This window comes from Heteronotia binoei, chromosome 7 (genome assembly GCF_032191835.1).
Source record: "Heteronotia binoei isolate CCM8104 ecotype False Entrance Well chromosome 7, APGP_CSIRO_Hbin_v1, whole genome shotgun sequence".
NCBI classification, from domain to species: domain Eukaryota; kingdom Metazoa; phylum Chordata; class Lepidosauria; order Squamata; family Gekkonidae; genus Heteronotia; species Heteronotia binoei.
The window spans coordinates 91,569,376-91,592,544 of record NC_083229.1 but is presented as its reverse complement, the minus strand read 5'-3'; the positions used below and the strand labels follow the sequence as shown (position 1 = coordinate 91,592,544).

At 39.4% G+C, this 23,169-nt stretch overlaps 1 protein-coding gene across 2 annotated transcripts in view; it reads right to left on the bottom strand.

The window, feature by feature from the left end:
- LOC132575340 (cadherin-7) overlaps positions 1–19,978 on the bottom strand; it is a 149,153-nt gene extending 129,175 nt beyond the window's left edge. For both annotated transcript variants that reach the window (XM_060244056.1, XM_060244057.1), the window contains exon 1: positions 19,589–19,978. In XM_060244056.1, the coding sequence (XP_060100039.1) occupies positions 19,589–19,783 (195 nt within the window). In that variant the 5' untranslated portion in view covers positions 19,784–19,978. The remainder of the gene's footprint in view (positions 1–19,588) is intronic.
- Between the last annotated feature and the right edge of the window lie 3,191 nt (positions 19,979–23,169).

Below are 23,169 nucleotides of genomic sequence, written 5' to 3'. Positions count from 1 at the left end.
GTGGCTACAAGCAACAGAAAATTTATATTTCTCCATCTCTTTCTCTCTCTCTCTCAGCATGGCAAAGGTACTTCCAACTTCCACTCTATCTAGACAGCTAAACCTTGAAACACATGTAATCTAGGCAATCTGATAACTACTTTTCCTCAAATACTTTTTCTCAAATTTCAAAAATTCTTAAAAATCACACATGTAATCTAGGTGATGTGATTACGAGAGAAATCTGAAAATGAAATATTTGCAATACTTTTCTTCAAAATCCAGACATGATATTACCTAAAGTATTACCAGTTTTAACTTGGAAGTTTAACATTTGGTATATATACATACTTTAAAAGAGAATTTGATCGAGTGCCAAAAATTATAGCTTGTTGAACATATAACATATGAAGCTGCCTTATACTGAATCAGACCCTTAGTCCATCAAAGTCAGTATTGTCTTCTCAGACTGGCAGCGGCTCTCCAGGGTCTCAAGCTGAGGTTTTTCACACCTATTTGCCTGGAGCCTTTTTTGGAGATGCCAGGGATTGAACCTGGGACCTTCTGCTTACCAAGCAGATGCTCTACCACTGAGCCACCGTCCCTTGTTCTTGGGTGATTTTTCTTTCCCATGCAAGTGAAAAGGAACCACTACCTGAAATTTTATGCTAGATTTAAAGTCAAATCAAATTAGTTAATGGCCCTGCTCTGGGTTAGTTTTAATTATTCAGGGTCAGATATGTGGTCCTTTGCTGTCTTCCATATGGCTTTACTTGCTTGATTTAAAATCTAAACACATATTTAGAGATATTCAGAGTGGGGGGGGAAATTGGTTCTTATGTTCTCCGGTAGAAATGTTGCACATTTTTTGCTGACAAAAGCAGCTCATATTCATGACTGTCATGATCACATCTTATTCCACCATGATCCTTTGTGTCTTCATCTTTCTTTTATCTGCACAGCAACACCGATGTGTTGCACAAACTGAACTGATATATGGATACGAGGTCCTGGGTGTTATATTGTACCTGTGTAATATGATCTACAATAATATACTGGTTTTTGTACCTCAGTTGATCTTACTTTGTCTTCCAAAGCAGATGAGATAAGTGGACTGAAAATACAAAATCAGTCACTAGTTTTTAATAACTGTATTAAAAAAAATCTCACTAGTTTTTAACAACTGTGTAAAACTGCATGTTTGCTTTTTTGGGGGGGGGGGGTGACATTTCTTCAAGATGGTCTAATAAAATATCTCATCTTATCCCTAATCAGTATTCACTCCAAAGTTATTCAGTTTATGAGTACAGGTTTTATTGTTTGGTTCTTCTCGCCAGCCTCCCCAAATCCAGCCAGTCTTGTAAAAATGTTATTTATTTTCAATTATCATACATTAGAACCAGTAATTAAAAAAATGAGCAAACAGGATTATTACACTTATTGCTTGAGTTATGAGGAAAGAGAGGATGGAGAATTATGGCGGTATTTTCTTCGACTTTTTTCTTTTTGCAGATTCCCTTGGAAGGGGGGCGGGACGAGAGCAAATGTCTGAAACCTCCCTGAAAATCTAATTTAATTTGTTTCTGAGAACTGCCTTGACAGTCAAATACTGTCCCAGTAAGGATTTCCAGGCTGCAATCTAGTATCCCTGTTCCAGTATTTTGTTGCTGGAGATTAAATAATGGTAGCAACACTGCTTTATGCAATCTCTATGCAGTCTTACACAAGAGTGTGAGCTGGGTCTACTGCTCTTACTTACACCATAAACGGAAACAGAAGGGGAATCCTACTAATTCTGAACTTTGCTATCCCACTAGAGTTCATATGAATACAAAGTAGTGAATACTTATTTAATTTCACACAGGGTTTACACAAAATAAATCTATTGTATTCCTAAAATAGGAGACATTTTATGCAGCAATTATATTTGCATACATAAGCAAATTCATAAAGGAAACAAAGCACACTGGAGTTTATCTGGCATATAATCTTACCAGGGTTCTAAATTTAATACTGCCTCTGTTTTTGCCAATTAGAACAACAAATAAATGTTCCAACTGTCACAGTAGAGAAGAAGACTGGATGTGGATAAAACAATTTTCAACATCTTGGTCAAGATATAGAGAAGTTGTTATTGTTACCAGATAGTTATTGTTACCAGATAAAGACTTCGAAGACTGAAAAGTGCTATAAAATTTCTGGATACCTCAGAGCTAATATTTCCTCAAGCCACTCTGAATGCGAGGTCACTGTACGGTTAACACAACCAGTATAACCTGAATTTCACTAACAGCTGTAGATCTAGAACTTCTGCCATCTTTTGGTGAAATAATAACATTTTCTGTATGCTTTAAAATCAGGATGATTGCTAGTAATGTGGAAAGTAAACTTTTCCCTCAAAGCTGCTCAATACACACATAGTATTTAGGTAATAATACAAGAAAATAAATTTAATAATCCTGAGCAATAATAAACAACTGACTTTGAAGCAGCATTAGTTTGCAGGCAGAACTGCTCCACCAGTTCCCTCCAGGAGCTGCTTGGGCACATTGTGATTTAAGAAATAATAAGATTTTTTCCCAAGACTGCAACACTCACACCTACCCTAACCAAATTAATTACTGTAGGAAAACTACCACCACTCCTATAATCATCATCATTAGCATTATGACAAACAAAGGAGTATCATATTGGAATCACATTGAAGATAAACTGCATGGAGGTCTTTGAGTGCTCTTCAAACAGAAATACCTGCACCAGCATATCTGGGGTAGTAATAAGCTTCATGGTAAGTAGATATTTCAAGAGCCCTGTGGCACAGTGTGGTAAGTTTCAGTACTGCACTCCAAGGTCTGCTCATGACCTGAGTTCGATCCTGGTGGAAGTGGGGTTCAGGTAGCAGGCTCAAGGCTGACTCAGCCTTCCATCCTTCCGAGGTCGGTAAAATGTGTACCCAGCTTGCTTTACAGGCAAACCACCTTGTAAAAAAGTCTGCCATGAAAATGTCATGATGCGACATCACCCCAGAGTAGGAAACAACTAGTGCTTACACAGGGGACTACGTTTACCTTTTAAGTAGATATTTCAATGCAGTTCTCCCCAGACCTAAACCAAATCAGTACTGGAATTCTGAGGAATGACTTCTATATCATCAAATATTCCAGAGTTGAACCCTGCATCTGAAACCTTGACTCAGAATAAGCCCCAAGGGATGCAGAAGACAATTTCAGGCAGCCTGGAAAACTACAGGCATCTCCCCTGCACTCAATTAAAAAAACAAAACAAAAACCCCTCTGTTATCTTTCCTACTCAATAATTCTCTTGCTGCATTTAACAGTGGGACTCAATACTCTCAAACAAATGCAAGGTCCCCGTGTTTAATTCCTGCGCAAGGGGAAAATCATGCATTATTTAACATATTTCCTCACCCAAATACACTGTCATAACTGAAGAACACCTTGCAAATGATATAGTGTTGAACATAAACACTTTAATGCTGTTCTTTATCCATTTGTTTTTAATTATAAAGTTTACACCTCTCGCCTTAATGATCCAGCTGTGATGCTTTCCCCAACCCCCTTCTGCTAATCATTTTATAATTTTCCAAAGACATGAATCTCATTTGAAGCCTGTTAACACTGCCTGCCATCACATATGGCTATGCTCTGGCAACCTGTTTCCTCCAACTATTTTAGAAATATGGTCATAAATGCTACAATCAAAGTCCAATACAACTAAAGTAGCTGTGTCAAGTACCATCAAAATCAAAGGGGCTTAAGCTAGTCATTATTCTGTTGTCCTATTTATTTCAACTCCAGTTGGCTCAAAGCCATTACATTAGTAAAGGATCACAACATTCAGTTCAGATCACTCTGATCATCATCTTTTTTTTTTTAATTAACAAAATCAGTGCCTTTCTTTATCACCTGTTATTACCCCAGAGACCTAAGGGTTTTTTTGTTTTGTTTTTCATATATATATAAGCAGTAGTACTAGTGTATAATTAAAGTATGATTTCTACCAATACAGAAAAAAATGTAAACATTTGCCCAGAGATGGCAATTTTGCCACTGTACTAACCTTCTCCAGAGGTCCTTGAAGAACAGGTGGATGGGACTCAGTGATGGACAGTCCCACCTAGGCACCACTGAGGCAGGCAGCCCAATTAGGGGCTTCAGAGAAAAAGAAACTGTGATAAAGCCACACCCAGAAATGCACCAGCAGCACTTTTAGAGGCCAGCAGTCCTGGAACATGTCTTAGAGGGAGGCATGTCTCATGCAGCAGGCTGCACCTTGAAGTAGACAGAAGGAGGAGACTGGCAGTGGGTTGGGTCTCCTAGGGCTTGAGCAGACCATCGGAACAGTCTCTTAAAGGCTCAGGGCAGGAGTAGAAAAGGCCCAGACAGGGAATCCACTAACACAGATTCCTTTCACTGTAGGCCTCTCCTGAAGAAAGGGTATTGGGGAAACCTCGAGTCAGCTCATCCTTTATCAAGGCAGTCCAGGCAGAGCCAAGGAAGAAGAGCCAGACTGCTCCTGCAAGGCATGTGGAGAGGAAGCTATATGAAGGAGGGAGGGAGCCCAGGGTGAGCTAGAACCTCCCTTCTCTCCCTGTCTGAGGTCCAGCTAAAGTGTGGCCAAGACACTGGAGGATGCCGGACAACAATCCATTATAGGGAGGAGGGGGAGAGATATGACAATATTTAAGCAGATTCTTATTTGAAACACTAGCTACTTTGAGAAAATTCAGAAACTGCGTGCCTGACTGTATCCACCATGCTGAACATTTCACAATTATTGCACTAGTGATAATCATTCACTTCTTGGATTGGTTTGCCTCCACAGGAAAATCCAGCTGTTATAATTCTAGGCAAAGACAGCACAATAGCCAAAGACATATGGAGGCAGGTGGATACTCCTTTCTAACATTAATATCAATCTACTCTGCTTTTCTTAACTAGTTTTGGTGACTTAATGTAGCTTCTATTATTAGATAATTTTACACCATTAAAATGTCCATATTTCTGATACCATTTCAGCACTGACTGCTACCAAATGTATGTTTTTAACTCACTATTTCAACTGTAACCTTTTACTATTATTTTCTATTGCATATTGAACTAACAGGGAAAGAGCAAATATATGCTAACACTGAGGAGGACAATCAACACTTTAAAATTTTCCTCTTTACATCCCCACATTTCTACTGCATTTTCAAGGGTTAAAGATACCACAGACTTTCACAAGCCTCAAATATAGGACCTAAGAAAACATGTTAAGTTCTCTAAACAAACCAGGGAAAAGACCTTCATTCCAGAATACAGAAATTGAGCCTAAATAGTAATCACACAAACTTGAAATATTCAAAAACACATGAAACTTCCTTATACTGAATCACACCATTATTCTGTAAAGACCATTATTGGGTACTCTGACCGACAGAGACTTTCTATGGCAAAGTTATTTCACAACACCTACTTCCTAATGGCATTAAATGGTAAAGCCAGGGATTTAACTTGAGACTTTCTGCACACAAAGTAGATGTTCTACCTCAGAGTCATAGCTCCTCCACAGCTTGTTTTGCTTCTTTCAGGCTATATAAGGAAGTGGCAGTACTGAGTGATGTCCACAGGTAATTTTGTTCAGCTGTATACCTCTTTCTTAACAACTCTTCACCCACAGGTCTTCCTCATCAGCCCTACTATTTGAGAACATCTTTCTGGATATCCCATACTCTTTAACCTCATACATACTACCACTGAGCTACATCTTATTTCTAGCCTCCTTATTATACCGGCTGATTAGCCATTGAAGTTGGACCCTGTGCTTCTGTTACATAGAATCATAGAGTTGGAAGGGACCTCTAAGGTCATCCAGTCCAACCCCCTGCACAATGCAGGAAACTCACAAACACCTCCTTCTAAATTCACAGGATCTTCATTGCTGTCAGATGGAATCTAGCCTCTGTTTAAAAACCTCCAAGGAAGGAGAGCCTATCACCTCCTGAGGAAGCCTGTTTCACTGAGAAATCTCTTTAACGGTCAGGAAGTTCTTCCTAATGTTGAGTCAGAAACTCTTTTGATTTAATTTCAACCCACTGGTTCTGGTCCTACCTTCCAGGGCTGCAGAAAACAATTCCACACCATCTTCTATATGACAGCCCTTCAATTACTTGAAGATGGTGATCATATCACCTCTCAGCCGCCTCCTCTCCAGGCTAAACATCCCCGTCTCTTTCCATCTTTCCTCATAGGACTTGGTCTCAAGACCCCTCACCATCTTCGTCGCCCTCCTCTGGACCCATTCCAGCTTGTCTATATCCTTCTTAAAATGTGGTGCCCAAAACTGAACACAATACTCCAGGTGAGGTCTTAAAATTTTTGCTTCAATTTTACAGTCATAGATGCATTATACAGAATGAACAGTGCTGTCCTAAGCAGAGTTACACTGTACTTAGTCCACTGAAATCAATGGGCTTAGAAGAACACAACTTTGCTTAGGATGGAATTGTTATTCTTGCTGAATTGAATGGACTCGCTAGAGTCTGTAAAAAAAAAATCCTCAGAGTACCCACTAATATGCCAAAGCTCTCCTCTATGCACAAACTGATTGGATTAGAAAGAATGAAAATCACCACCAAAAAAAGCAGCACTGGTAATTAACAATCTTACGGCCAATAAAACTTGTACTTCTGAGTGCAAATCCATTACCAGATAGATCTAAATTTAATTATAAATATAGTACCATGGACAGCACCATGCTGGCTAAGCATGTTAGAGGCTGGTCCCCTTCCTTTCTTATGAAGCTTACTGCACTTTTCTACACATATTATTCAACATTATTCCACCTATAGTTTTGATCCTCATAACAAATTCTAGTTTATTTAAAGATCTATGTTATTACAAATGTTGTACCTTCCTCTCTGTATTCATAATTAATTAACAGTAGCAGCAAACCCACTAATACTTTTATCTTAAGTATATCCTGCTGAAATTTTGCAAAAATCTTTTATTGATAAGGAATGTTTTTAGGATGAGAATGAGTCAAATTTATTCATATCTGTATATTACCAAGAGTACCCTAGGCATTCTTACACTTAACAAGAATAATATTTAACTCATATAGTGCTTCAAATGTAAAAAATATTTCTAATCATTAGCCGTTATTATCTCACAGTTCTGTAGGAGCAAAGTATGTATGGGAATGGAATGAAAAAGAAACGGAAAGATTCCCCCTGACAAAGTGGCATGCAAAACACACAGGGGTTATAAAACTATTAAATATTCAATTTCCCGCTGCACCATATTGTTTCCTCTGCTTCTTTGTTGATCTTTCAACGCCATTTTACGGGATGCTTTTATTCTAGTCAAAAAATTCTGCTTTTATAATCTGGCTACTTTAAAAAAATCTAGATTTTTAATACTATATTAACAATTGTTAGTATTTTATGTTTTTACAGTTCTGTAAACCATTTTGAGCAGATTTCCTGGAGAGGCAAATTTTCCCCCCTAAATAAATGTTAATATATGAAATAAATAAAGCAAATAACTAACCAAAGAAGAATGATTGTTTTAAAACTGAACAGCTGTGTTTCTCTTTGCAGTGGGCAGAAGCAGTGGTTTTTTGCTCACATATTCTTCTCAATACGAGCATTTAAATTATTTCAACCTCAGATCAAGCCCTGTAGCCAAGAGGAAATTACCTCTAGGAACTAAACCAATTTGTTTAACGAAGTGGCAGAATTTAAATCCTTTATATTCACCATGAATTCTGTCTACAGTGAAAGAGCTAAATCCCAGTATCCAAAGAGACATGCTAGAGTTTCCAGGTCCCATCTTCTCCCCAGCGGGCGGATTTGAGGAGAGCATTCCAGGAGAGGGCAGGCCTATCCTCAATGTGATGATATCACATGCAGAGTGATAGCATCTCATTGGAGATGCAGCACTCCACACGCATGCCCCACACTTTCCTCCAATCATTTAGTGGGAGATCTCTAGCCTGGGGACTAGCATGTCTCTAGCCCTAAGACATGCTGATGCATTTAAGATAGAAGATGTGAAGAGTTTAATATAAAAATCAATTTAGAAGGTTATTAAAACTCAAATTTTATAAAAAGCATCATATATAATAATTATCCTATGGTGATGGCCAAATGGACCTCTCCCATTGCCTTCCATGCCCTTGACAAATAATTGGCCTATCATGGCTCACCACAGTGTCTCTGGCTTTCCATTGGCAGCTTCCCAGCACACACAGCTTCTGAAAGCCACAGAAATAACCAGGGAACTGTGGTTGCTGTAATGTGATTAGGCGGCAGGCCTGGCCCATTGGGAGCATTTCTTCACAGCCATGGTTCTTTCCTGTCATTCTTTCCTCCCCTCAGCCTTGCCCCTGCTGTTTCTAGGCAACCAATTTTTGTCAGCAAAGGGAGAGGCCTCAGCCTGTATATTCTGCCCTCTGAGAATTGCAGCTTAACCGTGAGTTCTATTCACCTAGAACATTTTTATAGTGTCATTTCTCTAAGGAGTCCAGAACACAGTATATGGTTCTCCTCCCTATATAAGAAAGTGTAAGAGAGACTGACCATAGTTCACACAGTGACCTTCATGGCATAGTGGAGATTCAACCCTGAGTCTCCCATATCACCTAGATCATAGTCCAACACTGAAACCACTGCACTGCAATAGTTCAGCTATCTCTCCTAGCAACACAGAAAAGAAGCTGTATTCACTCCTACCAATTATTCTCCCAGATGTTTAAATTTCCACCAACAATGCATAGCTGGGGACAGTCTGAGCCACTCACATGTAAAAGTAATCCACCTGTATAAATTAGAAATTGTCATCAGTTTACATATATAACTGTACAAATTATTTATTTTCCTGTGCAATATCAGATATGAAATATTTTAGCTTTGCTAAAAGGACTCTCACATTGCCAGCCTAGGGAGTTATATCCTTTGTCAGTCTGCTTAAAATGGCACTGTTAGTTCCATATAATGTATTTAAAATTATGACACTGGGCAAAGGAAAGCAAAATTGCAGCATAACAGAAGTACAGATATAACCTCCATGCTTTACTGAGATGATTCTAACAGCAGTCCTAAGCAGAGTAACACCCTTCTAAGTCCATTGACTTTATTGTTTTATTTTATACAGTTTTAGAGTGGTTAACTTAGAGACTTCAACAGACTTAGAAACGTATAACTCTGCTTAGGACAGGGCTGCCATGTAAGCATGAAGTCCACTCCTTGTTTCTCTGTAGGCACTCGACAGGAATGCAGTTGTATTTATTTATTGCCAGCTTTTTCAAGTTAAAATTCTCAAGTCAGTTCACAATTAACCACATACCAGCAAAATATCAATTATCAATTAGAAAGGAAAACATCCAGTATAATAATTTCAACTAGTTTAAAATTAAAAATGCATAATAAAAGGTCTTGTATTATTAAGAACAGAACAGACAAAAGTTACTGCTTCAGAACGACATGACTCAGCCAGAGAAACAAAATAGTAGAAATCAATAGAGATGGAAGAAATCAACAGCAGCAAATCAGTAAAACTCCTAGATAAGAAAGGGTTAGCCTAGCCCCTAAAACTAGTCCTGGCATCAGGCAATCATAATGGAAAGTAAATTCCAAGGTCAAGAAGCTACAAGTGAGGACCCCAACAGGCTATATTATCAATCAGCAACACATCAGGCTTGTCTGGAGGAAGATGCAAGGTCTTGGCCCATATCCAGCTTGTTGTTGCCTCCAAATATTTGTTCAGAATTTTTAATCTCACCTTATTCTACTGACAAGGAGAGGCACAGCTGAGTGTTATCAGCATACTGACAACATCTTTCTACAAACGTCTGGAGAACCTTTCCTAGGGGCTTCATGTAAATTATAGTGTGGGTGACAAGATGATACACTGTCATAGATCTGAGCAGTGTCTCCCAATGGCACCTTTAACTACCAGCCAGCCAGATAGTAGCAAGCCCATGTATTTCTTCAGTACACAAATGCCTTCAATATGGCAATGAGAATGAAATCAACTATTTCCCCTCTTCAGGCAAAGTGTGTTGCTTGTTGCAAACACTGCACCAAACGAACAGGAAGTAATTGCTACATATTAAGAAAACAGCAATGTCTTTTTTTTCCTTAGGAGAACATAAAAAAGCTTTCTTGGCAAAACAGATGTTCTCTATGTGAGCAAAAATTGCAAATATCAAAGTATTTAACTTAATAGCAATAGTGTCTGATGTGATGTAAAAATGCACCATGGGGATTTAATATTATAATGAGAATACAAGACAGATGGCTGTTTTATATTGGATTTAATTTTAAAAAATTATTCTAAGAAAAAAATTATTAGGGTTAGAGTGTTAGTCCTTTCATTTATCACACTTCTTTCAGAACAACATAAAATACATTAGAGCATATTAAAATAGACCCCTCTTATTCAAAATGCAAAGGTTCCAAAATATTGACACTAGGTTATTGAAGAGTTTTTAAAATGCCAACATGTATCACATCCCCTCCTAATTATAGATGAAAGTTGGGGAAATTGCAAGGTGAGCATTTTTGAAACATAATTAACTGAATTATAAACTCATGTGGATTTATCAGAGTTAATGTTAATCATCACCCAGAAATACACTTAGGGCTCTGTCATTCCCCCACCCCCTCTGATTTCTGGAGGAATAAAATCCTCAAGCTAAAAGTACAGATGAAGCAATGAAAAGTGCCCTGAACTTCCTGTTGGAGACACAAAACCCCATTATGGAGCAGGACTCGGCCAAGTTTCTTTATAGCTCTGGCTCTCAACTTCAGTCCCACACCTGAGAAATGGGAATGTGAATGACCTCCAGCACAAACTGGTATAAAGGCATAGAAAACTAGAATCATAAAGGCTGCTGCACAATAACCTTATATGAGTTTCTTCAGAGAAAATATGTTTTAGCTTTTTAATTTTTCATTTGAAGCAAGCTGTTAATTAATGTGCATTTTCCCCAGCAAAAATGAATTGGGGGAGACATCTTATTTTTTTAATGACACAGTATGCATAAAGTATTCATTAAAAGAGAAGAATCAAATATAACAGAATAGTGAAGCCAAAGATTTGAACCGATAGTTCGAATCTGCATATGAAATCCACATGTACCAACCTGCACAAACTGCCTTTTTGGATTGTCAATCCCTCAAACCCCTGGCACACAGCCCAGTTGCCTGAAAACCTTCTTTACTGCCTATTCCTTTCTTGATGCTTTAGAACCCATTATGCCCTTGAGAACTCCAGAAGATTCTCCCACCAACCAGCCTGATTTTCCTCTACTTCTGCTTCTACTCAGAGCTTTCCTTCCTCCATGTTTTTTAACCCTGGGAGATGGAGAGATCCCCCCAGAAAAGAAGCAGGTAAAACTATCAAGTATGCTTCTGCTTCCCAGGGACTTGAAAAAACAACCAGATTAATACAGTTCTGTACAACAGCAAAATATGCAGGACACAAATTGTTGTTGTTCACACAGTCAAGTCTGACTCTTTGCGACCCCATGGACAAAGTCACACAAGGCCCTCCTGTCTTCCACCATCTTCTGAACTCTGCTTAAAATTTGTGTTTGTTACATCAGCAACCCTGTCCAGCCATCTCATCTTTTGCCGTCCCCTTCTTCTTTTGCCTTCTGTCTTTCCCAGCATCAGGATCTTCTCCAGTGAGTGCTCCCTACTCATTTGGTGGCCAAAGTATTTGAGCTTCAACTTCAGCATCTGACCTTCCAGGGAACAGTCAGGGTTGCTTTCCCTTAGGACTCTCAGGAGTCCTCTCCAGCACCACAGCTCAAAGGCATCTATTCTGCTCTCGGCCTTCCTTATGGTCCAGCTCTCACAGCCATATATTACTACTGGGAATACCATCGCTTTGACTGTATGGACTTTTGTTGGCAGGGTGATGTCTCTACTTTTTATTATACTGCCCAGGTTCACCATAGCTGTCCTCCCGAGGAGCATGGTCCTCCCGAGGACCATGGCTACAGTCACCATCTGCAGTGATCTTGGATCCCAGAAATGTGAAGTCTGTCATTACTTCCATGTCTTCCCCTTCTATTTGCCATGGTGCGATGTGCCCTGATGCCATGATCTTAGTTTTTTTGATGTTGAGTTTCAAACCTACTTTTGTGCTCTCCTCTTTCACCCTCAACGAGAAGTTCTTTAGGTCCTCCTCACTTTCTGCCATTAGAGTGGTATCATCTGCATATCAGAGGTTGTTGTTTTTCCCAGCAATCTTAATTCCGGCTTGTGCTTCATCCAGGTCAGCATTCCGCATGATGTACTCTGCATATAAATTAAATAAGCAGGGTGATAATATGCATCCTTGTTGAACTCCTTTTCCTATTCTAAACCAATCAGTTGTTCCATATCCCATTCTGACCGTTGGTTCTTGACCCTTATACAGGTTTCTCAGGACACATGTGAGGTGGTCTGGTACTCCCATCTCTTTAAGGACTTGCCACAGTTTGTTGTGATCCACACAATCAAAGGCTTTAGCATAGTCAATGAAACAGAAATAGACGGTTTCTGATACTCCTGTGCTTTCTCCATAATCCAGCGAATGTTGGCAATTTGATCTCTAGTTCCTCTACCTCTCCAAAATCCAGCTTGAACTTCTGGTAGTTCCCGATCTACATACTGCTGAAGCCTAGCTTGTAGGATCTTTAACATGACTTGCTGGCATGTGAAATGAGTGCAATGGTACAATAGTTCAAACATTCCTTGGCATTACCCTTCTTTGGGATTGGAATATAAACTGACCTTTTCCAATCCTGTGGCCACTGTTCCATTTTCCAAATTTGTGTAATTCTTCTGTGTATTCTTGCCACCTCTTCCTGATGTCTTCTGTTTCTGTTAGGTCCCTACCATTTTTGTCCTTTATCATGGCCATCTTTGCACGAAATGTACCCTTGATTTCTCCAATTTTCTTGAAAAGATCTCTTGTCCTTCCCATTCTATTATTTTCCTTTATTGCTTTGCATTGTTCCTTCAGGAAGGCCTCATTATCTCTCCTTGCTGTTCTCTGGAAATCTGCATTCAGTTGGGTGAATTTTTCCTTTTCACCCTTGCCTTTTGCTTTCCTTCTTTCCTCAGCTACTTGTAAAACCTCATCAGACAGCCACTTTACTTTCTTGCATTTTTTTTTCTTTGGGATGGTGCTGATTGCTGCCTTCTGTACAATGTCATGAACCTCCGTCCATAGTTCTTCCGGCACTATGGACACAAATAGAAGCTATTAATAAACTGAAGCTCAAATACACTGGCCACCAAATGAGAAGGGAGCACTCACTGGAGAAGACCCTTATGATGGGAAAGATGGAAGGTAAAAGAAGAATGGGATGGCAAAGGATGAGACGGTTAGGCAGTGTTACTGATCCAACTAACATGAATTTGAGTGAACGTAGGTGAGCAGTGGAAGATAGAAGGGCCTGGTATGATGTGGTCCATGGGGTCACAAATTGTTGGACTTAACTGTGCGACTGAACAACAACAGTACCACTGAAGGAGCTATGTAGCTGAACATAAAGCGCACATCACTGGACAGAAATATTGTGATCTCTTTTCAAGCCATTGGTAAATTCAGGGATACTCCTACAATAAAGTTACTAGGTGTCCTGCAATGCTGTTGCATGCAACATGATATCACTTCAAAGGAAAACTCCAAAGTGACAAATTGCTGTAGGAATGTCAGAAAACTGATGTGTTTACCATTTAATTTCCAGTGGTTCCTAAAGTGAATTTGATATCACTCCCATTTTTCCTGGAAGTGATGTCACGGTGCAAGCAATGATGGCACCCTTCAATGTCCCTGTTCCTCATCTCCTGCTGGATGTTAGTGACTGGCTAGCAACCCTATCTCATAATGAATACAATAGGATCTTGCACAACACCAATCATCCTGTTCTTTTAAACATTAGGATTTCAGTAGAAAGATCATTTCAGGAAATGAATATATTATAAATCATGGATGCTCTGAGAAGCTAAACAGAAATGTCTTATTTAATACATTAATTATGATGTACACTTTTGGACACCATGCTTCTTAAATTTCATCTCCATCCTTCTCCCATTCTTTCCCACTGATTTGGCTGAAGGACAACATTATGACACCCAAACAGGAACAGTATGAATAATCTCAATCAAAGATTTGAAAAGGCCTTGCATTGAAAGTAATGGCCTAGAACAGTGGTAGCGAACCTATGGCATGGGTGCCAGAGGTGGCACTTAGAGCCCTCTATGTGGGCATGCGTGCTCCCCCCCACCCGCGCACAAGGCTCTAGAGTCATATCTCATTGAAGCTCCTCCTCGCCCCAAATCTCCAGGTATTTCCCAACCCAAACCTGGCAACCCTAACTGGGCCTCCTTCAGAGAGACAACAGGGCACTCCAACCTTTTTGAGCTCGTGGGCACCTTTGGAATTCTGACATGGGGGGTGGATGCAACCACAATGCAGCTCCCAAGCACAACACACATAAGAAAATCCCTTGCAGGTGTTCCTGCAGTTTTAGGGAGGAGGTTATATGGGACCCACTAGGGCAGGGGTGGCCAAACTTGTTTAACACAGAATAAATGTCAGATGTGTGAGAGCCACCAGACATGAACGTCAGATGTTTGAGAGGAGGAAGAAAGAAAGGAAAATAGGTGGGGAGGGAAAGAGAGAGGAGGAAAGAAAGCAACTTGAACTTTAAATGCATTCTCCAAGCCACTGGCTGCCTTGGCTTGAAGAAGTGGTTTAAAGAGACAAATGCCTTCTCTGGTGGGGGCTTCAAGAGCCACACAATGTGTGTGAAAGAGCCACAGTTTGGCCACCCCTGCACTAGAGAGATGGGTATAAGGCAGCTTCACATTTTCATGTGGCCAAGACCTAGTTGCATTTCATATTTCAAAACTGTTGTGGCATGGTCCAAGCCGAAGGGAAGAAGAGAGCATGGGTGTGTGGGGGTGGGGAGGAGAGGAGAGATCAGGACCTTGAATCAAGCATGTTTTTTTGAAAGGATGTGGGTTTATTACAGGAAATGTTGGATCCCACTAATCTGGCAGAAACAGCGGCCAGGATCGCCTCTGGTTTAGGAGTAAAAAGGGAGGAACTTGCTTTCAAATATGATGCTTCTGATAGCAGTATCTGAGCAGAGCTCTACAGGGACCATAAGGCAAATTGTTGATAAGCTGTTTTTGAACTGTTGCACTGCTGTTCTGGTTTTCCAGAGCATCCCTGACAAGTGTTTGTCTAGCTGCTATTTAAAGACTGCCAGTGAGGGGGTCGATTGCACTGTTGAACAACTCTTACTGTTAAAAAGTTTTTCCTATACTAGTCCTCTTCTCTGCTGCCAGCAGGAACAGCTCACTGCCCTCCTCTAAGTGGCAGCCCTGCTAATACTTCAAAACAGCAATCATGACCCCCCTCAACCTCATCTTCTCCAGAATGAATATCCCCAAGTTCCTTAGCCTTTCCTCATTGGGTTTGCTCTCCATGGTTACTCGGAAGTACAGTGAGCACTATGGCACCTATTGTCTACACATGCATAGGATTGCAATTTTAGTTTAAAGAAAGAAGAAGATATTGGATTTATATCCCTCCCTTCACTCTGAATCTCAGGGTCTCAGAGCAACTCACAATCTCCTTTATCTTCCTCCCCCACAACAGACACCCTGTGAGATAGGTAGGGCTGAGAGAAGCTCTCTGTGATAGCTATGGCTGACCCAAGGCCATTCCAGCAGCTGCAAGTGGAAGAGTGGGGAAACAAACCCGGTTCTCCCAGATAAGAGTCCACGCACTTAACCTCTACACCAAACTGGCCCTCCTTTCTCACATCAGACTTTCTAGTTAATACAATTCAGACTATTCCTGAAGTTTCCAAAGGTAGCTATGCTGGTCCATAGCAAAACAACTAGATTAAAAGGCATATTCTCAGTTTAACCCAAATATGCAAGCAACAGAGCAATGAACAGCTTCCATTTATTGCCTTATGACACTCTCACCATCATTCTCCCATTCTGACGTGTTACTATTTTGCTGGTTTCCTAAGCAAATGTTATCCAGACCAAATGTTCTTTCAGTTTGTTAATTTCACTATGAGTTGTTTTTTCTAAACTAAAACCTCAGTATTCAGATTAAATTGCTATGTTGGCACTTTGCGATAAATAAGTGGGTTTTGGGTTGCAGTTTGGGCACTCGATCCCTAAAAGGTTCGTAATCACTGGCCTAGAACATAGTCTATAGTCGTCAGCCTGGAAGCACTTTATAGCTGTAAGAGACAAGAGGAAAAGAATGAGTACCTGAATTAGCAAAGATTCTGACAGATGTTAGACAAGATGGTTTAAAGCAAAGTATAGAAGGAAGATTACACAGAATACTTGCTATGAGGATTCCACTATGGTTAACCTTAGTATGAAAGACTTTTTGGGGTGATAAAAATCCAGGGTGTTTGGGGTCACTTTCTTTGCAGAGAATTTATCTCCCTTAGAATACTAGAACTCATGGTCACCTATTGAATTGATGGGATGTAGATTCTAAAGAAAGGGCTTCATTTCACAACATATAATTAAGTTGTGTGATCTACTGTTATGGGATACAGTGCACTAGCATAGGTAACTCTAAAATGGCATTAGACAAACAGAGGATAGTCTATCAAAGGCTATTAACAAGAGTGGCTAACTGAAACTTCTATGTTCAGTAGTAGTATACCAACTGTGATTACCATTTGCAGAGAGGTAACAGCAGAGGCAGGCTGGGGCAGGGGGTCAATGCTTTATTCTTCAAACTTATTTTTCTGATTTTTTTCCATTCTCTAAAACTTTGCTCATCACTGAATAAGATGAATATTAAAAGTACCTTTCTGAATCAGATCAAAGTGCATCTGATAGCCACAAAAAATACCATCAAGTCAAAACTTACTTATGGTGACCTCATAGGTCTTCAAGGCAAGAGACGAACTGAGGTGGCTTGCCATTGCCTGCCTCTGTGTAGCGCCAGAACGTCCTGGGTGGTCTCCCATCGAACCAGGGCTTCCTCTGCTCAGCTTCCAAGAGCTGAGAATCAACTAGCCAGGACCATCCAGGTCAGGGCAAAATGTCAACCAAAACCATTCAGAACACACTTCTGACCATTATAAAAGCCAGATCTGGAACCATATCTAATGCAGTTTGGAAATATCAAACAGTTATAGACCTACATTCAGAGGATGCCTGCTACTGATTTGAATATGTCAGAATATGTCCAGTGGATTGTGGACTACACCAATGCTGCCATAACATTAGAAAACAGATTATCCAGTTTTATTTTACTTTGTCATATGTTGCTTGCTGGTTTAGAAAGGTTATGTTGGGAGCAATTGAGATGCCAAACTCATACTTTCAGGAGTCAAATATTCTTATCAGTATTCAATCTAAAGCAAATAAATTAAAGAACATTAGAGCTGCATGGTTAAACAGGCAAACAAAATATGGAAATTCCCATATTATGGTTGCATGCACATCTTTAACTCTGTCCGCCTGTGCACATGTATTTCCATAAAGACTTTAATTGCAATATTTCTCAAATAATATAACAGCACATGATATTTCTTCTGCAGCTTCAAAGCCACATGCACAGAATCTTAGAGCGCTGTGTACTATTATTTGTATGCCAAACAATCCTCACTGAAGTACCAAAAGCACAAAGTAATCCATTTTCACCAAGCATACTCTACAGCAATAACAAACATTTGCAGTTAGTCTGTTTGCAAGTCATCTACTTGTTCCCCACTAATACCAATGCTTTGTATATGTGATAAGCCTAAGGAAATAAACAATTAAATGCTTCATTCCCTATTCAAAGTGAAAGCCTGCTTTAAAAGGAGCAGACCTCACCTAATCCATTTTTTAAATCCACTGTGATTGCAGGAATTATCAGGTAGAAGCTGCAGCTATATTAGCAGAGGTCTGTCACAAACACACACAGAGCGCTACAGCCCTCATGCAATTTTACCCTAGAGTGCACGGTCTGGGGGCATACTTGCAAACTGAGAACCATGGAAGAAGCCAACACCCATGGTTTTCATTCAGAACCCAAATAATATGTTTAAGACTACAAATCAGTGCCTGGAATATAGAAGAAGACAAAGAAGACTGCAGATTTATACCCCACTCTTCTCTCTGAATCAGAGACTCAGAGCGGCTTACAATCTCCTATATCTTCTCCCCCCAGACACCCTGTGAGGTGGATGGGGCTGAGAGGGCTCTCGCAGCAGCTGCCCTTTCAAAGACAACTCCTGCAATAGCTATGGCTAACCCAAGGCCATTCCAGCAGGTGCAAGTGGAGGAGTGGGGAATCAAACTGGTTCTCTCAGATAAGAGTCTGCACACTTAACCACTACACCAAAGTGGCTCTCTAGCAACAAGCTTTTGAACATAGATCCACTGAAATAAAGGGCTAAAATCTGCCCTAAACCTGTTCACAGGGAGGGTGGGATACAAATAGAAATAAAATAAATAAATAAAATGTACTACTGTACAAGCTGATGCTTAAGCTAGTCAATGCAAGTCAATTGCAAAGAATAGGGAAGTAACAAAAGGTTGGAACTGAAATGGATGGATAGACAGACAGACAGATAGATGACAGACAGACAGACAGATATTGCAAGCCACAATATTTGTTATAAGGCTGTGTTGCCTAAATTGCTGAACAATAATTAGCATACAGTTGTACATAATAAAAAAGTGGTGCAATTGTATTGTACTTTTTAAAAAAGACACAGTTTGAAACTACAGAATAGTTGTAACAAACCCCCACCATTTCATTGATTTCCAAATGAACATTCAGCTCTCAAAGGAACACTACATAAGTCTTAAAGATAGACTATAAATGTGCCATACAGGGCACCAGAGACAAGCAAAAAAAAAGTTTCTGATCCCAGGCCGAGATCTGATGCTGAAATATGAACAAAATCTGTTATTTTTACTTTGGGAAATACTTTGGGACATCTCTGAGATATCATCTACCCAAGCCTAACCCATTCATTAAAATCAAGACTACTTTTATATATAGGTGGCTTGCTTGCCAGCTCCTACTATCTAAACACCAAAAAACCCCTCCCCAAAATACTATCTGTAAGGCTGACAACTCCAAGTTGAGAAATTTTTTTGAGATTTGGTGCTGGATTCTGCGGATGAACTGGATTTGGAGAAGGGAGGGACTTGAACAGGGTGTGATGTTACATAGTACACTGTCCAAAGCAGCTATTTTCTCCAGGGGAACTGATCAATGTAGTCTGGGGATCAGCTGCAACTCTGGGAGATATCCAGGCCCCACCTGCAGGAAGACAGCCCTAGTTATCTGCATGATTATAAACCAGGACATCAGGGTTATATGCATAAGCAGAAATGTGGATATACCTATGGAGGTGTTAGCAATCATAGCATTCAAGGAAGTTTGTAGAAATCAATGGGATTTACTTCAGAATAAATGTATTTTCTCATATTATATGCTACAATACCATCGCATTTATGTTTTACATCAGATATATCTATGTCATGTGATAGTATCTATGTCAGATATATTTATGTTACATCAGATATATCTATGTGTGATCAAATTCTCACCTTGCCTACATAGAGAGGATCAGTCCCCATGTATTCCTCCAGCACAAAGAACTGATTCCACACCCAGCTGCGCTTGGTTCGTGATCGCCCAGGCTTTGACATGGATCTTGAGAGTTCGGTTAGATTCATCCCAGAAAGACAGAGGAAAAGAGTTATTATCTGCAAAAAATGGCAGAACACTTTCCCCAACTTCATTTTCTTCTTCTCCCTGTGTTAGGAAAAAAATAAATAAAAAGCCTTGACAAGAGAGTGGGCACGGTTCCAGTTGGCTTAGTAGCTGTAGCCTCCAGTGAGTGTCAGCTGGGAGTCCAGAGATAATAATTTGTGGAGTGTTCAATTTAAAAAGGTCTTCACTGCTGAATAGCCTTCACAAGAGAAATGGCATAATACGTACCTATAAGGGGGAACAGACAAGAATTGTTGTCAGAATTATTTCTTTGTTAAATTACATTTCTTTCAGGTTTTATTTGCTGCAACTCGCACTTCACTAAACTTTTCATTTCATCCATCACATGAAAGTAAAAAGTAATACTCTGACATTCTGAGTGCTTTTCTCTGATTATGTTACTACCACTGATTGATGTTTGTGTGTGCTGTGTGTATGAAATTTTATTTATTATTACTAGGGAAAGGCTTGTAACTTGGATGCCCTGTATTATATTCTCTCATAAAAGGAATAACCTATATTGTCTCCTTGGCAATCTGAACTGTGAATTTGTAAATAACACATTGCATGTGCAATGAACTGTATAATCCAGCAGCAAATGGCTTGTCTTCTCTGATATCATAGGAGGCCTTTACAGGCAGAAGTACCAGGAGCCTTCTGCTTGCTGTTAGTCACAAGTAACCGAAGACATTTTACATTTGCCCCTGAAGGCCCTTCAGCTAGTGAATTCTCTTTTCTATATGGTATAGATCAGCAAGTCTTGGAATCAAGGTTATAGAAGTAGAGACTTCTATAACCTTGGAGACTACAGGGTGTGTGGGAGGAGGAAAGGGAATGGAGTAACTAAATTAAAGTAATTCAAGCAATTCTAGGACAGGACTCTGCCCAACTCCTGTTAGCCATGGTCAACCAAACTAGGTTATATGCAGCAGAATCCTAACTAGTTACACTAGAATCCTAGCTAGAAATCTATGGCTTTAGGATTGCACTGGTAGACCTATGCGGTATTAACAAACCTTTATTTAGTTCCAAAACTATATTCCACTTATTAATCCAGAAGAAAAATTAGATGGTGTCTGTAACAACGAGTCATGGCAACAGAACTAGAGTGTGTGTATTTAAATTCTTGGTCCATTATTCTCTGCTCCTTTCTGAAAGTAGCCCTCTGGCAAGAGTAGTTCCTGCCTGCTGACATATACTTTTTAGGTGGGTCACACACAACCATTTCTCAAAGTAGGATGTCACAACATTGTTATCATGTTACAACATTACAGGTAATGTTACTGGTAGACAGATCAGCAGAGGTGTTTAGAATGTGGGAGTTATATCTGTTTCAGTGTGATAAGGAATGGAGTCCTAAACATCCTTGCCAAGAAGTAAGTCCCATCAAATCACTGAGTTTTACTTCTGAGGGGGAAAAAGGTTTAGGATCAGGTAGATCATCATCTATTAGTGGTGTGCTGGTTTTTGAATGCATTCTTCAATGGAACGGACTTGAGTCAGGAAAGCCTGGGTTAAAATTGCCACTCATTCATGGACAGCATTTAAGTCTTAGTCTATTATTCCATGCTCATAATTTCTCAACCCCAACTACTACACAGGGTTATGGAAATAATAAAATTTGGTGTGGGGGGAGGAAGTTGCTATGCATAAAGTCCTGAGCCTTTGGAAGGGAAGGTTAGATACAAATTTGATAAACTTGCTATATCTTTGAACAGTTCAATTACCTTTAGCAACAGGGTGATACCCAACAAATATAATAACCATATAATATGTGAATATACTTGCAAATAAACTAAACTCCAAATACAATGAAATCTACATTACTATTTGTCTTATTTAAAAGCTCCCTCCATGCATTCATTTTTGGCCTCCACTCAAAACGGACATCATCTTTCTTCATTTATCTCTCATGATTTATTTCCTGTTTTCTTTTTGCCAAATCCTTTTATAATCAATTTGCTGTATCAAAATTAAGGATCTATGCAGCTAAAAATAGGGATTTACATAAACACAGAGAGAGTGTGTTAGCCTAAACATCCTATATCCTAGTTTCAAGTGTACTGGTAAATAGATCAACTCATTTTCCCAAGCACTCCACATATCTGCAGCACATTAAACTGCCCATGTATCTTCCCAAAGGTCGCAAAAATAATTTTATTTTAGAAGTTCATTGCAATGTTGGCATGAACCTGAATAATTAGGGAGGGGGAAAAGATAAAAATTTATGTTGCAGTATACCCTTTCTGTATCTGATAGTGGATCCTTATACACAGGGGGTTTTTTTGTAGAAAAAGCCCAGCAGGAACTCAATTGCATATTAGCCCACACTCCCTGACATCACCATTGTTTCACACAGGACTTTAAGGAAAAGCCCAATAGGAACTAATTTGCATATTAGGCCACGCACCCTGACACCAAGCCAGCCAGAACTGCATTCCTGTGCGTTCCTGCTCAAAAACAGCCCTGCTTATACGTCAAATGTTGGTACACTTTGTTAGGAACATAGGAAAATGGCTCACAAAAGTCAGATTTGGAGACAGATAGTTGATTTAAGCCATGATGAGACATTCTGCATTGTTTAACCATCAAATGAACATTAAGAGAGTTTTTTTTTAAAAAAAAAAATGCAGATACATTTATACATTGCAGTTTGGAGTTTGCTCATCACTTTTGAATAATATAGTTCTAGGTATCAAGCCAAGCACAGAAAACAAAGCCTTTGGGTATTAAAGTACAGTTTACATGGCAGGCATATTGTATGCTTGTATGCTTGTTTTAACTCTGTAAACATTCTTCCCTCTTGTGAGAAGGCTTCCTCCTCCTTGTCAGAGCAAGATGTCAAGCAGTCAAGACAACTTAGAAAAAGTGTCAAGTGCAAACAAAGAAATGAGAGAGAAATTAAAGTAGATTCCAGATTAAAAATACAACAGGGGGAAAAGAGCATCTACATTTTAGGGATCTTCAAAAGAAATATGAATCTGTCTTTGCCAAGTTCCATACTGCTGGATCAACCATAAAACATTCTGGATAATAAATTAATTTACCTTATGTATTTAATAACTGTCATCAGTCTTAAAAGTACACTTATGCTAACAACTACTGACACAGTTCTTTCAGCGATGCAGTTAGCTTACAATATTCTCCAAAACGCACCCTTAGGGCAAACCACAATGCAAATAAAATCTTTTCTGATTACAGAATCCATTTAAAGCTTTTTTATCTTATCTGATTTTATCTTATCTTATCTTATCTTTGTTTTATTAACTATGGTTTTACTGTATTTGTAAATGTTTTAAATCGAATTGTATGAATCACTATGCTGTGAGCCGCCCTGAGACACTTCGGTGAGAAGGGCGGGATATAAGTCCACTAAATAAATAAATAAATTTATAGTAATCCCTTCAGAGGAACT